General features: G+C 37.6%; 2 protein-coding genes across 3 annotated transcripts in view; one reads left to right on the top strand and one right to left on the bottom strand.

Annotated features, from left to right (window-relative positions):
• The window catches only part of LOC146005397 (E3 ubiquitin-protein ligase CCNB1IP1-like), a 33,806-nt gene extending 27,257 nt beyond the window's left edge, over nucleotides 1-6,549 (top strand). Inside the window, exons 5-7 of one of the 2 annotated variants that reach the window (XR_014444017.1) lie at nucleotides 1,321-1,489; nucleotides 3,354-3,528; nucleotides 6,016-6,141. Coding sequence is in view for 1 of the 2 variants with exons in the window: in XM_083144632.1 (XP_083000758.1) it covers nucleotides 1,321-1,489; nucleotides 6,016-6,116 (270 nt within the window). In the remaining variant the exon portion in view is untranslated. Of the gene's footprint in view, nucleotides 1-1,320; nucleotides 1,490-3,353; nucleotides 3,529-6,015 lie in introns of both variants that reach the window. The other variant, XM_083144632.1, reaches the window with a different exon arrangement.
• A 1,665-nt stretch (nucleotides 6,550-8,214) lies between these two features.
• Gs2 (glutamine synthetase 2) overlaps nucleotides 8,215-16,591 on the bottom strand; it is a 36,255-nt gene continuing 27,878 nt past the window's right edge. Inside the window, exons 6-8 of the mRNA XM_083109940.1 lie at nucleotides 14,811-15,010; nucleotides 13,641-13,780; nucleotides 8,215-8,528 (exon numbers count right to left, since the gene is read on the bottom strand). Coding sequence (XP_082966066.1) covers nucleotides 8,380-8,528; nucleotides 13,641-13,780; nucleotides 14,811-15,010 — 489 coding nt within the window. The 3' untranslated portion in view covers nucleotides 8,215-8,379. The remainder of the gene's footprint in view (nucleotides 8,529-13,640; nucleotides 13,781-14,810; nucleotides 15,011-16,591) is intronic.

Here is a 16,591-nt window from a genome sequence, read left to right on the forward strand (position 1 = left end):
TGAGGATGAATGATGATGCGATGAAAATGATGAAGAGACACTCACAAACATCCATGCCAACTTCAGGATTCAAACCTGGGACCCGTGGCATCTTAGGACACTGTATACTAACCACTCTGCCACGGAGGTTGGCAGTAAGACAGAAGAGTGAAACTCTATAGTATTGTTTGTGTTACTACAGTACATTGGAGCCAGTTGACTTGCCTGCTGCTTTTTTTATATTATCTAATTTTTGCAGCTTCAGGTGATGTCAATGCCATGCTAGTCACAAATAATAAAGATGTTAGGTCGACAACGTGAGGAAACTTGCAAACCACTTGCTGGTCGTCGCAGGCAAAGAGAATGTAGGCAACAAGAATTATTATAGTCGACGTGATAGCTACGTTAACGACTGGCTGGCTTTGAAGTCCACAGAGAGTGCCCACCAGCTGCAACAATCGCATTCAATGCACAGGGTTCCCACACCTCTACTCTACGCCACCTTGTCCCTCCACGCACAAGCACATTTCCACGTCTCCACATTGAAGTTGCAAAGTGCGGCAACAGCGTATCCGCAGTCATGTGACTGAGACTCCACGTGGAGTAGACGAGCAGAATGACAGTTGTGCCCATTGGCTGAAGGTCGAGTGTGATTGAACCAAAACAACTCGCCCGCTATTTATCCCCACCCACGTTCGTGGCTGTGGCTTTCTTCAGTTCTTGCACGTTAACGAAGTAAGCACCTGGACTATACAATCAATGAAGAGGAAACAAAACTGCATATATGAAATAAACAATAGTTCAACGTTGCTATTATCATCATCATTACCATCATTTACTATTCCTGCTTGGCATTCACAATTTTATTTATGAGTGACCCATTCCTGAGGTATCTGTTGAGTTTCTGCACTATCTACCACAGATTGTTCACTAAGTGTGGAATTTATATCTTGTTTACACCAACATCGCAACAGAGGGGCCAACATGTTGGCATAATGTGAAAATTGTCTATTTTAATTTTGCTTCATTTTTGTTATTCTCATTGCGCTGGCTCAGTGGGTGAGCGTCTTAACTGCTTGACTTTTGAACTCTTATGTCCAAGAGTGCAGGTTCAAATCCCAGGTTGGGCACAGATGTTCTTTCAAGTGTACCTTCATGAATTTCATGCAATCATCACCCAAGCTCACCTTTCCATTATCTAAAAGTGGCAGGAAAAAGCAATGCAAAATAACAAAATCCAAATTGTTCTCAATGTAATAGTTAATATTAGCATTGTTATTGTATTTCCAAGATTTCATACTTAAACAGATCAATAAATTATGATGAAAATGTATTTTGCAGGCCATGTATGAATCTCTACGTAGATCTACTTTGGTGTCTAAAATGTTTGATCAGCGTAAAATGCCACAACATAGTTGCACGAGAGCACAGTCACCACCAACGCTTGGACCACAGCCTCTCTGCGAGGTGTTCCATCCAAACGTGCCAGAGAGTAGAGCGGAAAATTCAGGTGAGGTGAACATTATTCAAACATTCCACAAAATAAGTTTCACATGATTAGAAACATTAAAAAATTACAATGTATTGATTTGATTTGATTTTTGGTGTTTTAAGTTCACTTTATGCAGAGAAGGATAATCGGGACTTGATTTACAGTTTAAAGTAATGCTGAGCTGATACCACTTTGAACCGATACAGATGCCGACACTCTTACAGATTCCCACCAATACTTAAAAATTGCAATAATTAAAATTTGTTCAAAATATTGATCAATAGTGTGTAAATATTCTTCTCCAATTATATGCATAAATTTACAAAGAAGTTTGCTTTAGAATATTCACGAATTGCATCAGAATATTAAAACAGATGTTACATAATCAAGAAATACAGTTTTTCGTGCAAAATTTGTGCAAAATAAAAAAAAGTTCGAATTTTGTATAATTTCCAGGATAATTAGACTCCGCAAAAATTTCACGTGGCATTTTTGCGAACCCGGTGGAAGACAAATATGCAGTAAAGCAACAGCTGGTATCAGGAGATGAATTACAACTGATATTTTCTGATACTGATACCAGACCGATACCGATAAATCAGCATCGGTTCAGCCTAGTTTAAAGTGGAATCCAAACCACTATGTGCCTCCAACAGGTATTGAACCCATGACCCTTGATTACAAGTCAACAGTATTACCACTACTCCATCGGGGAGACCTATTGATGTGTCACGTTTGGAAAATATAGAAGCTTTGTTAGCATATATACCCGTTGGACAAGGAATATATAATGGGTCATTTCTATCTATTCATATCTCAGCCCTTTTATACTAAAAAGGCTACTCAGGACTACATCTAGTTTAAAACGGCATCTGAATGTTTAATGTACCCATGGGCAACTATAGTACATCGACCTCCCTGGAAATTGACATCAATATTATTTCAAGTTACAAAAAACTCGTAATTTTTCATTGTTAATAACACTCTCTGTTTAGTTATTGTTCTAACAGAAGAACCAAAGTAAAAACTGCACAATATCTAAAACATTGAGTATAATATACAGGAAATACATTATTGTTTCATATTCTGCCATTTAAGTCATGGAATAAGATTCTGCAAGTTTCAAAATTTTAAAAATTAGTTTCATATATATGAGAAGTTAAAAAACACAAACTATATGACAAAAAATTTTCCCTAATTTTTAGAGCTTTTTGTTGAACAAAGTCTATAAAAGTTAATAACCAAATATAATAACTATGCATTTTAGTACACTAACAGCATGAAATGTAAAAAGACAACGAAAAACTGTTGTGTTGGATATTGACTTGTCTGGTGGATCGGGTAGAAATGTTCCCCAAATGATATTATTATTATATAATAATAATAATTGCTATTATTATTATTTCTACCATTCAAGTTTTATCAATGGCCTGACTGACCCCACTACAAAAATTTCAATAAATGTACCATGGACCTCCACTGCGACCCTTTCATTACCAATATGACATCAATACTGCTAGGGACAATATCAGTACTGTAGATAATGACTATGGATATGTTCTGTATTGGGACAGCAAGTTGGAGTTAAAATTTTGAAGTGGCAATTAGACCAGGTCTTGCGAGATTTGTCAAGGTGCACAATTAACCACAATTAAGAAAAATAGATTGAAATTTATACCTTTGTTTTTTCAAGCCAGGTAAAGTTTATCTTTTTTACCTTAGCTTTTGTTTTGAGCCTACTTATATTACAAGAATCAATGCCTACTGGAACCATTGTGGCAGGAATTAATATAGTTTAATTATAATTATTTTAATTTGAACATTTGTATTATTATTATTTCCGAGATATTTTGTTCGAATCCCTTTCAAAATATATTTCTAGATATGTGCCTGACCTGTAAGAAGGCGAAGATGGAATGACAATAAGAAGTTGAGTCGGAGGAAAATTAGTAAAGATTGTCAAGAAAGGATTTATCTTGCCAAGGTGGAAAATATGTTACTGCAGCAAAAAAACCTTCACATTTTAGAATGTGAGACTGTTAGTTCTTTGGAAAAAGGTGTGTCATAAACCTTTGAGGCCTTTCAAGGAGGCATGCTTGTTAGCAATACATTTTTATTGGCCTGAAGGAGGCCAATACAAGTAGGCTCATGTTCCATTGGGTTCCGCTGCTGGACCAGAAACCTTTTTCTCGGACAATTTTAATTTGGTCCAAGTTGCGTATTGTGTGTTTCATTGAAAAAATGTTTCTGGACTGTATTTAAAAGGTTCCTGGACCGTATTTAAATTTATCCGGAAAAAAAGCTCCTGTTCTATATTTAAATTCATCTGCAAAAAAGGTTCCTGGACCGAATTAAAATACTTTGAACGTAAAAAAAGTTTTTGACCCATTTACGTTTGCTGATTTATTTTCTGTCAGAAATTGAATTTATTTTACAATTCCTGGGATTATTTACAACCCTGGGATTGTTAAAGATCCAGGAAACCATACATTCCAATGGGTTCTATTTGGTTCCAGGCGGAACCTTTTTTCTCGCACAATTTAAATTCAGTTGAAGTTATGTATTGTTTCATTTCAATATGGAACTTGGACCCTATTTAAACGGATCCAAAAAAAGGGTTCTTGGACAGTATTTAAATTCATTCGAAAAAAAGGGTTCTTGGGCCGTATTTAAATTGATCTGGAAAAAAGGTTCCTGGACCGAATGATACTTTACAGAAAAAAAGCTCTTGATGGTCCAGATCCCATTTACGCTTGCTGATTTTCTCTCCTGGACAGAATTGAATTTATTTAAAATTCCCGGACCTTTAACAACGATGGCTGAGACAGCCATTTCAGCAACACACACATTCACACAGGTGCAGCTTAATATCAGGGCAACCCAGGTGCTGGCCAGGGCACCATCCTCCTACAGGCATCAAAACCTTATTTTAATTAATAAGCATGGTTACCTGTCTGCTTATTTTTAAGCACTTTATTCACCGAAAGGGTAATCGGAATTGGATCTACAGTTTATAGTGGGATCTGAACCACTATATGCCTTCACATGGTGTGTGGATATTTGATTTATTGTTGACAAAAATTATTTGAAGTTACTGATGAATGAAATAAGTATATTACAAAATCCTGAAGCATTTGAAATTAAGGGAACATGCGACGTCGACAGAATTTTTTCCAGGGATGGGCAAGGCAGGTATTTTTTCCATGGAGTGGGGGACAAAATAGTCGCATTATCCTCCATAATAGCATTGTTCCCTCAAAAAACATTGCTTCAGTTTGAAGTTATCATGTTCCTGCAACACCCTTGCAATAATTAATATATTTATCTGTGACTGAAATGAAATTATATGTGAAATATGTACTTTTTGGTTAACTTTCATTTTCCGGGAGGGGGTCCTGCCCCTCTCCCTTTGCTCCTATTCCAGAGGTCCATGTAAGAGAATACTGTTAGTTTGATGTCATTATGTAGGTATTAAATAAACTCATATCTACAATATATGTGTTCTTTAACAGTAACACTTAGAATAGTATTTTTAAAATAAGGCTATTACTTCTCATCATTAAAACCATAAATATATAGCTTAGTCATGTTTTTTATCGGGGGGGGGGGGGGGCAGGGTGAAAAGAACGAGGAGTGGCAAAATTCCACTTTACCTGTGTAAAAATTTTATCTTGAGCTGTCCCTGCATTCACGATGTTTATTCTATGTAGAAAATAACTTTCCACTAAACCAAAATTACTTTATTATGAATTTCTTACATGCAAAAGAACACCACTTTCACAGAGTTCAGAAACTAAAAGAAATTGAAAAATGAGCCATAATCAGATAGGCTGGCCAGAGAGTTATCCCCTCTGTCTCTTCTTGAACCCATTCCCATATCCAATAAGACAGTGGTCTCAAAGTGTGCACCATGGCACTCTGGGGTTGGCTTACAGTGGCACCAAAATGTTCCAATATTTTCACTGAAATTACAGTGATCTTTATGAATATGATTGTTCCTAATATGTACTCATTTAGTACTTCTTACATGTAAAATGTTTCTGAATTTGAAATTTGTTTATTTTTTAACTTAAGGAATCTAACCACAAAATCTGTGATTTGCAAGTGTTAAGACAGGCTGAGATTCTGACTTGGGCGCAGGATGCCGTGAAACAAAATAGTTTGGGAATCCCTGCAATAAGATATTACAATTTCAAGAAGCTTCTTTGTAGCATTAGGACACACACACATCTGTCTCAAGGTTACAAATTTCCAACAACAGGGGGAAGCTTTTCTAGCATTTCCTCTAGTACCATCCGCACAAAAATCCACTTCAAATAACCTCAAAAAGCAAAAATTCTGTAATACTATGAAGACCAATAAAACAAACCTGTATGCATGTGTCCACATGCATTTTGTTTATACTTAACAATTTTGCATTTACATGCACTTTATCAGTTCAATGTAATCATATGACGTAACAGCATTTGGTTTGGGCAGGTTTTAGATTATCCATATTAACCTTGTGGATAACATTATATTATTTCTATCCTTTATCTATTTAGGTGGATTCTCCTTTCAACCAGTCACCCCAGTTCAAGATGCCCGTATGTTGGAAGAAGTTGGTCGACATTCTCCTCGTAGAGAAGGTTACAGATACAACTAATTGTGGATGACGTGAAAATAGAACTATATTTGCATATAAAATATAATATGAATGAACTCTTGCAATGTAGCTAAGGAATATTGGAATATCAAAGATGTATATGTGGTTAGGTTAACTTATTTATAGAAGAAGTGAAAACTATTTTTTTAGTAATGTAAAAGAGCAAGTTAGGTGGTGACATCATTGTTTATATTGCACTTAGGTAGGTTGATAAGTAGAACAAGAAAAATGCATTCTTCATGGGCTAATGCATTAAAAATGCATACAGTAAGTAAGCAAGCACGTTGAGTGTTTGTAGCTGTATGGTTTGAAGTTTGCAATGAGAGTGTAAATATGAAATGTACTCAAGGATTTAGAATTCAGTTCCTGTAGTTATCAATCATGAATTTGTGTATAATGTATTTTTCCATTATGATATGTATAGCTGTACAGTTTGAATACTTCATGTCCATATTTGTTATCCTTGGAATCATGGATATAAAGTAAAATAGCTTGACTATTTGGACTGGTTTGCTTTATTTTACTTCCACTTTTTGTGCCACTTTTGATTTGCAAAAATGGGGATGAGTGATGATCTAATAAAGTTTATGAATGGACACTCACAAGCATCCATGCCCAGGCCTGGATTCGAACCCAGGACCCCTGGCATTGTAGTGCATAGTGCGATGTGCTAACCACTCCGCCACAGGGGCTGGCAAAAGCTACTCCCATGTTTGAGTTTCTGTATTCTGGAAGATGTGCACAATATATGCAACAGAAATTACTGCTTAAGAGAGCCAACACAACCCATGACATAGGCTGAAAGTCTTATCTGAGTAGCATGCCGAATGGGGCTGAGGGGAGGGGGGTTATAATCCATCCCCCTTTCACATCCAGGAAAAAATCAAATGCTGGAAAATATTGTAAAATATAGTACTGGTCTGACTAAAAAAAAAAAAAACGACTAAATGATCACATCCGCCTCTTTTTAAAAATTCAGGGCATTACATTGCTACCTAACACACTATTACTTCAGTAATACATTATTTCCATTAGTACACTCCTGTTCCCATAAAGTGAACAGGAGTGTACGTTCAGCTTTTCCCTTTTCTGGAGACACCCACCAATAATATTATGGATAGTTTCATATTTCAAGTTGTGAGTATAGTGGTCAACCTCTTTGGATGACCATAAGTTCTGAAAGATCAGTTTTCCCCCCTAATAACCACATGTCAGGTCCACGTGGAGTCCAATAAATTGTCCCTTAAACCTTTCCCACCAATAGCATTCATCCAAGAAATGACACATCAACTCCACGTGGAGTAAATGAGATATTGCAAATTCAGTTTCTTTAGCGATTTCTGAATGTGAGGTTGTGGTTCTTTATCTTTGCTAGGTTGTGTTATTGTATTGTGCTATTTTTTATATTTTTTTTTACAATATATAGACCTTGGGAGTATAACGTCACAGTAAATGAATGAATGTCTAAACACTGCAGGCAAGAGTGACATCGCTTTACAGAAAAACAGGTGCTGGCTCGAAACCAGATACGGGTCCGGTTTCAAGACTTCAGCTATACATTACATATTATAATCATATCATTGTCATGAAGACTGGAACAGTATAATCCTGTATTAAGTCTATGTATTTTGTGACTTACAGATGTGGTGTACACTGGGATGCATAAGTATTACCAAGCAAAATTGTCCATCATGTCCTGAAAACAAAACACCAAACAAACTGCAGACATCCTCTGGATCAGATAATTTTAAAATATTTTTTTTTAAAAACATGTAGGGTGAAAAAGAAAAATTAATGAAAAATAGTCATGGACAATTTGCTGAGCAATACTGGTGCATTCGACTGTAGTACACAACATACATAGATTGATTGCACATACATATTTCATATAGACCTTAAATAACAAAGGAGGCCATGTCTACAGACAAATATTTCTGAATTAAAGATGCTTTTGTGATTCGTAATAACATGCTAATGAATATTCAATAAATTATCTAAAATCTAAACCCTACGTGCAAGAGTTAAGTTTCAGCAAAATCTAACCATTTGACAATGCAGGAGCAGTGATAACCAAGAGGAAAGAATTGTACAAAAACAATATTGTTAATTGTTTATAAAAACCATTTATTTATTTTTATAAAGGAAACATCCAAATACTGTTAATGTTCAATTATAGCTAAGATAAAATAGATTTATGCCAAATGTACAGATACTTCTCCCACGATTTTAATGGGTGGGCACAATTATTTCATTCAAGTATAATTTATTCATCGAGGCACATGGTTCGCACCAACACCTCAGACACCTGGTAAGGATCACAGTTTGATGATGGTCGGCGATCTTCAAGGTAACCTTTTCTTTCTTCGGCAACACCTCGTGGAATACGTATGCTGCAACCTCGGTTTGCCACTCCTGGAATAGCAAGAAAAAATGTTTATGTTTTAAGCACAAGAATTATGAACATTTAGCAAGTTCTAGATGCAGCATTCAGAATGCACAGTCATGTATATACATGACGGAACTGAAAAGCTACATAAGTAGCTATGGATGGAATGGATGAATGGAAACTGCAACTTACGAATAAAACAATGGGCAAGAACTAAAAATGTCCACCAAAATGAGTGTTACAGACGTGGAGGATGTTTGAGTTTTTGTTTTAGTCCACTTTGTGCACAAATAGGTTAATCGGGATTGGACCTACTGTTTAAAATCAACCACCAAGTATCAAACCCAGAAATGGGAGTGGAGTAATACTCTAGTGAGTACCATATGTCCAGTATTGTTTATATTTTTTGGGTATTTATCATATTTTAAACACACTTTTACTTCTTTACAATATTTGTGACAATGAGAATGCATGATGATTAGATTAATTGGTGAAGAGCCATTCACAAAGTAACACTCATGCTTAAGACATGACTCGAACATGGAACTTTCAATAGCAAGATCATTATCATTATCAGTGGCGAAGCATGAAATTTTTACATAGTCATCGCAGGATTTGCCCAACATCAGGGTCTGTCTTTTAACGACGAGGGAGGGGGGGGGGGGGCAGGGCTGGATTAAGACTAAATTGGGCCTGATGCTTGAAATATTCGGTGAACAATACATACAACAATGTTATAGTTACATCACAGTGCCAGGGGTGCCCATCCCCCCCAAGGCCCATGATGCACTCCCCCTCAAAAGATAGAACACCCCCCCCGTTTATGGCGAATTAATTACTCAAATTATTTTTGTCACGAAATTTGCGAAAAAATATACTACCAGAAGTGCAACCAGAATTTTTTGTCTAGGGGGAAGGGGAGTACCAGCATAACCGTACCAATTATAACAATAACATTAATAATATTATTGTTATTACTACTACTACTACCAGTAGTAGTAGTATTGTTATCAAAAACTTTATCGTCCTCTTAAATTACGCAAAAAGGGGGCAGAAGTCTGTCCTAAAGCATTTGTTTGGAACAAACGATTTGAAATATTTTTTCACACAGTCAATTTCACATTAGCTAATAATGGAAATCAAGTACACAAACTGTATTTTTGAATAGCGGAAAATGAATGATAAATGCGTTCTGAAGATACATGTGCAACTTTCATGTACAACATATGAGGCATTGCGGATACGAAGGGCGAACTAGACAAACGTTCATTTACAGGAAAATGTATTTCAAGTTGCGAGGTCCAGGGCGAAAACAACAAAAACGTCTTAACACTGGTTGTGGTGGCTCAGTCGGTAACGCGTCTACCATGCTAAAGGTCCCAGGTTCGATCCCCAGATGGTTCAAATCCGGGAACTTTTCTCATGTTGGAAGTGGCCCCGGCACCCACCAAGCTTCGAACGACATGGGAATCTGGGGGAAACCCTGGGGGGTAAAGGTGGTCAGAGGCGTGATGCTGATCACATCACCCCCACTCACGACCGGATCAAGAAGTGTGGGGCATTACCCCCACACCCCCTATACACCTTCATGGCGTGGTGCTAAGCACAGGGGATTACTTTCCCTTATTAGTAGATCTGAGAGTTTTCCTGCGTTGATTTCCAAAGTTTTTGTTGAGTTCGCCCCATTTCCCACAACTTGAAATGCATTTTCATAAAAATGTACGTTTGTTGAGTTCGCCCTTCGTATCCGCAACACCTCATATGTTTTACACATATGCAATATGGAGAGACAAAATAGAAAATACATATGCAACAGCTAACACTAAATTGTGTACGTATTCAAAGCTTATTCAATACAAAAATACAACACATTATTTAAATACATTACAGAAAAGAAGTAGAATGCGAGCGAAGCTAGCAAGAAAATTTTTAGATCCAATTTTTGCAATTGAAAACAATGTTGATTTAATATGGCGCAAATAATTTCACTGGATGCAATCACATTCTCTCTTTTACAACTTTTTTTTAGATCATTCGGCACCCATGGCCGACTCCCTTAGCTACAGCTCAGAACTTGATGAAAATGAGAAAAGCAGATAATGCGAACGAAGCAAGAAAATTTTACAAAATTTATTTTTATTTGCATAAAATTTGAAATCGAAGGGGGGTAATTGCTCCTCTGTGCTCCCCGCAGGTGCCCTAGGCCTTCAATGTTTGCCCCCCTATTTGCCCCTGTGCAAATAATATCACAGGGCGCCAAGGCATTCTCTTTTTCACAACTTTTTTACATTTAGATCATTCGGCGTCTATGGCTGACTCCTGCCACACCTAGTTACAGCTCTGAACTTGACGAAAACAAGAAAAGCAGACAATGCGAGTGAAGCAAACAAGAAAATATTACAAAATGAATTTATATTTGCATACAATTTGAAATTGAAGGGGTAATTGCTCCTCTGTGACCCTGCAGGTGCCCTTGGCAGATGTTTGTCCCCCCTTGCTACCCTACAATTGACTTCCGCCGAAGGTTCGGTGGGGGGGGGGGGTTGCATCACTGTATAATACAGACATGTTTAAGCAATATACGCTTACTTTAGATACTTGAGGCTCACTGCCATTGTTAGTCAACCTTATTCTGCACAGTTTGTCTGCTCAACTAACCTTGTATTAATGCTAATACCATGCCCCCTCCCCCATCCAAACAGGTAGTGTTTCATTTCAACCAATCGCCGCAATCACCCACAGGTAGGTAGACAAGCTGTACATAATAATCAAAACTAAATATCAATAACAAGTCAATCAAACTAAAAGATTCCCCCAATTTTTGTGTGAAGATCTATAGAATTGGTATAAAATTCTGTCCCCCCCAAAAAAAATTTCATATGATGCAACCCCTCCTGTGGGCACCCCTGCACAGCACAAAGAATAATATGTCTAGGCATCCGAAATTGGGGCTCCAAATTTCGTTCTAAGATTTATTTTCAGGTTAGTATAGCAAGAGAAACTATTCATCTTTCGGCAAATCGCCAAGGTCATTGCCAATTCAATGTAAAGCTCACAGACCTTTTTTTTTTTTTTTTTTTTTTTTTTTGTTCCCCTGTGCATAGCACCACGCCATGAAGGCGTATAGGGGGTGTGGGGGTAACGCCCCACACTTTCTTGATCCGGTCGTGAGTGGGGGTGATGTGATCAGCATCACGCCCCTGACCGCCTTTACCCCCCAGGGTTTCCCCCAGGTACCCATGTTATTCGACGCTGGGTAGGCGCCGGGGCCGCTTCCACCGTTTGAAAAGTTCACAGACCTTACCACTACAAAATACATATAATTCTATCCCATACAACAATGAAACTGAAATGCAAACACCTCAATTGTCACGTTTCAAGGTAAGAAGAACCTTATGGTTCGCCGCCAATTGTAAAAGCAGATTCATTTCCTTCAATGTGTGCTTTTCCTCTTAAGGTTCAGCTGGACCTTTGGCATGCAAATGGCCGATTTTTTTTCAAATTTTCCTCTCCATTCGAAAAACTTCTTGGATATTTCAAAATATGAAACATTACATTAGCTTAGAATTACTTCTAGAGCATTGACATGAATTTTCGTGTAGTTTTCTTTCACTGTTGTCTAGATATTATCAATAGTTTTGTGATTACATAAGTCTATTAAACTATTGATAATATCTAGACAACAGTGAAAGAAAACTACACGAAAATTCAAGTCAATGCTCTAGAAGTAATTCTAAGCTGATGGATGTAATGTTTCATATTTTGAAATATCCAAGAAGTTTTCGAATGGAATGGAAAATTTGATAAAATTCGCCCATTTGCATGCCAAAGGTCCAGCCGAGCCTTAACAAGTGGAAATAGCAGATATTCAAGTAGTGTGCCCAGGATTTTCAAAGAGGGGGGGGGGTCGTTAAGTGTACTTTTTAGTAGTCATTTCTGAAGTCCTCGTTTTGCCATCTTTTCCTGCCTTTTCTTTCTTCTTTTTATTTTCAAAGAATATTTAGCCTAAGCAGAATTATCATCCTCAGCACCCCTCCCTGAGCACGCCAGTGGACACACTGAAGAATCTTGACGACCAGACAAACCCTGCCATGTTGTAAACATGGGGATGGGGTTGAAAAAGGGCCTGTTATGACCTAGACCTTCAAGAGTGGCGGAAAGTACAGGTCGTTGGACCTATCTGCCTGTTGGGAAGTGTTCGGCTGTTCTCTGCACTGGCAGAGACCAGAGATATTCGCACCATTCTGCGATGAGCTGGGCTGACGAACACCATTGCCTTCAATAGGAAACTTGGTGGGAGGGTTTGACCCGAGGGGTAGTACTGGGGCCTCATTTCGATGCGCTAAGATTAGCAAATCTCTTGCATATTTCAAGCTGTTTCATGCTGTCTCTTGGCTTATTTCACACAAATACGCGAGTATTGTGACTTATTATTTTTACTGCTTCTCTAAAATATATAAAATTCAATATTTTTATTATTTTGCTTGGTCATCGCCGCATCTCCCGATGACCGGATGACCCTATTATCTTAATAGGTTAAGTCGCAAACTGCAATTTTCTGTTCCTTCCATTAAGTCGCACTGAATCAATTAAAGAAAATATTGTAAGTATAATTTGTGTAAAGATTCGAAACAGTGATAATTCAAGTTTTATTTCAAGTTTTTATTGTTTGCTATTTAAAGAATAAACTGTACTGTAAAATTAAATTTTTTGACTTAAGTGCTTTTTCCGCGAACAGCTTTGAATTGGAATACGCTGGATCAATTTGCACTAAAGGCAGCAGCATATGCAAATTCAACTACATGAGTACGATAAACCTACTTCTTCTTATCTAATATTTAGGAACTTATTTTAGTAAAAGAGCAAGATGTTGAACCAGATAGAGAGATATCTTGAAAGGGGGGAGGGGTAGAGAGAGCGAGAGAAAACATATTTCACTGAATTCAGATATTTTCTTTTCAATGTGTTTGAAACCCAACAATTCAAATTTCATTTCACTTTTTTCATCAAATCCTAAGTTCAATTTAAAACTTATTGAAAGTATGAAAACTGGGACTCAATCAGGGATACATCTGTGTGCTATAAAACTAATGATACGATTGCAGAACTTTTTTTAAAAAAAAAAATAAGTACGTTACCTGCTGAGAAATCATGAATCGAGGATGTTTCGTGCAAGCCAGTGAGCCTTCTCTCATTGTCCTTGCCTTCATGTGGATCGTAAGCCTTGATGTGGCGTATGTGGTGGCGAGACAGCTTGTCGATGGCTTTCTCAATTTCACTGAAGAAACAGAAAAGGAAAATATAAAACAGACTTATTTATAAAGAGATGGAAATTCAGTAAATACAGTAAGGTTAAAAAATATAAAGTGAGAAATCTCATACCATAAAGAGAAATCACTGCCACTAAAAAAAAATACTTTTCATTTCAATACGGAGTGATGATTTAAACACATTTACTGGTCAAGTGGCAGAAAACTGTCAAATATTGTAGTTGAGGACTACAGACAAAACAGGTCACTTAGGATTTGCCAGGTGTCTTGTTTCCATGCCTCCATCCAACAGTTCGGCATTTCAGAATAACTGCAGAGGCAGAGTGGAGGGTAATAAGAGTGGTTGTTAACTTGTTCTCGTGAGTATTGCAAGGGGAGCAAAAGGTCCAGGACATTCTCCAATAGAGCAATGAACACCAAGTTCTACCTTCCACCCACCCACCCTGCTTTACTCATTTGTAATTCAATCTCAAAACGGGGACATCACTTGAATAATCATCTCCCATCATGCTCCTTGGAGCAGAGATTTGAGAAGCAGTAGATTGTGAAATTGTTACAAAACAGAAAACTTCCAACAATTCTGCTAACACTAGTTTGTAGCCCCCTTAGAAACACAAGTTTCCTTAACTATTCATCTCAGAACAGTTCAATTATTCACCTCAGAACAGTTCAAAATATCTTTACTGTCAAAAGTTTCTCTGAAACAGACATTGAATTACCTTCATTGACTAATATTTTTTTTGTGAACCCAGTTTTCTGCCAAACCAGAAAAACTACACGAGTACATGATCTTTTAGCCCAAATACATAGTATTTATTTGTTGACTGAATGTGACTGCCCCTCCTAAGAAAATATGTTCCCTTCTGTCTCCTCCTTTTCCCTTGTGATGCCACTGATGCTAGACGAACTGACCAGTATACCAAAGTAATATTTCTAGAATAGTGTTTTGCTTCTGAAAGCATTACTACTAAGCATACCCACCTAAGTTTATAACACAAGTCACCCACTGAGGTTAATTTAAGATAGAGGGAAACTTACATTATTCCATTCTCATCTCGCATGGCTTTTGTGGAGAAGTTTGTGTGAGCACCAGCTCCATTCCAGTCGCCCTTCATTGGTTTCGGATCGAAAGTGACGACTACTCCAAAGTCCTCTGCCACCCTGTGCAGAAGGAACCTTGCCATCCACAGATCATCTCCCATCGTGATGCCTTCACAGGGGCCAACTTGGAATTCCCACTGGAAGTTAAAACAAGGAGAATTATTACCTCGATATCTAGTGTTGCAATCTTGGACCTTGAGGTAACATAAAACCACATATTCTCTTCACAAGCATTCTAATAGTGATCGTTAAAATGTCAATAATAAATACTTTACACTTGTAAGCATTTTCAAATTCTTATAACTGTAAATGTGATTCATGGATGACATAAATCTAAAATTTTGTCACTTCATTTTGATTTTATAACATTAATACTATGGTAGATAGGACTAATGAGATGGAAGTGCTACAGTCAGTGGCATCGTGTGCGGTTCGCATAAGAGTGTTCACAATAATGTTTTTGTACTGAATGCAGATTTACTCCTCTTCCTTGTAACATCATCTTCAATTGAAAAGTGAGAATAACAGTTCAATTTATTTTCAACAATTTCCCCCCAAATTAACGCTATATTTGAAGTAATGCAAGAAGGACCTAGGGGAAATTGTCCCTCTCCCCCTTCAAATCTGCCAGGTTTAGCAAATTCTCGCTAAAATTTGCAACTATGAAGCACAGATATTTTTGTAACCCCCTAGACATGCCTTCTACATGCTGCACTCTGGTGCCGATGTAAGAAGTATTTCCGCTTGCATCAGTGTTCGCACAGCAAAGTGAACATCTTCGGGGTATAGTGGTCAACAGCCCCTTAGCTGTCAGCTCTATGCAACATGCACAGCAATTGTGTTCAACGCCCTCCGTGGAACACCATTGGGGTCAGGGTTACCAACTATCTAGAGAAGTTATCAGACGTGAAAGAAGTCGTGTCAGAGTAAATTGTGTGTGTATACTCTTACATCAAACATAGTACGAGGATCACTATTTATATTTTGAGCCTTGGCAACACTGATTGAAGTTAGGTGCGATTTGACGTTTGGAATCGTCTGGCATTATTGACCATAATGTACTTCAAATGTTTTGTCAATAGCTTCATTTGTGTTGTTTATGTTGCCTTGGAGATTGCGCGACAACAATAAAATGGAATTAACTCCGGTTATGACGTGGATTGGCGATGAAGCCCCATCCTTTGCCACTGTGAAAGGCTGGTATAACGAATTTAATCGTGGCCGCCATTCACTCACCGACGAGATTCCAAAATCAGTTGTTGTTCAAGAAAACATTGATGCTGTGCAAAACCTAATACTGCAAGATCGTCATGTGACATACTGTGAGATTGAGGCAACCATAGGCATTAGTTCCACTAGCATATATAAAATATTACATGATCATTTAGCTGTGAGAAAGGTATGTTCTCGTTGGATCCCACATAATTTGACAAAAACTCAAACAGACGCTCGCATCAATTGGTGCAAACAAATGCTCAATAAATACAATTGTGGTGCTTCAAAAGACATACATAAGATTGTAACAGGTGACGAATCATGGATATATGCATATGAGCCAGAACGTAAACAGCAGTCGACTGTATGGGTGTTTCAAGATGAACCCAATCCAATAAAAGTTGTTCACGCTCGAAGCACATCGAAACAAATGGTTGCCTGTTTTTTCGGGAAAACTGGTCATGTGGCAACTGTGCCTTTAGAGGAACGTAGAACGGTCAACT

Source organism: Lepisma saccharinum, chromosome 23, assembly GCF_977018435.1.
Source record: "Lepisma saccharinum chromosome 23, izLepSacc3.1, whole genome shotgun sequence".
In the NCBI taxonomy this organism is placed as follows: Eukaryota; Metazoa; Arthropoda; class Insecta; order Zygentoma; family Lepismatidae; genus Lepisma; species Lepisma saccharinum.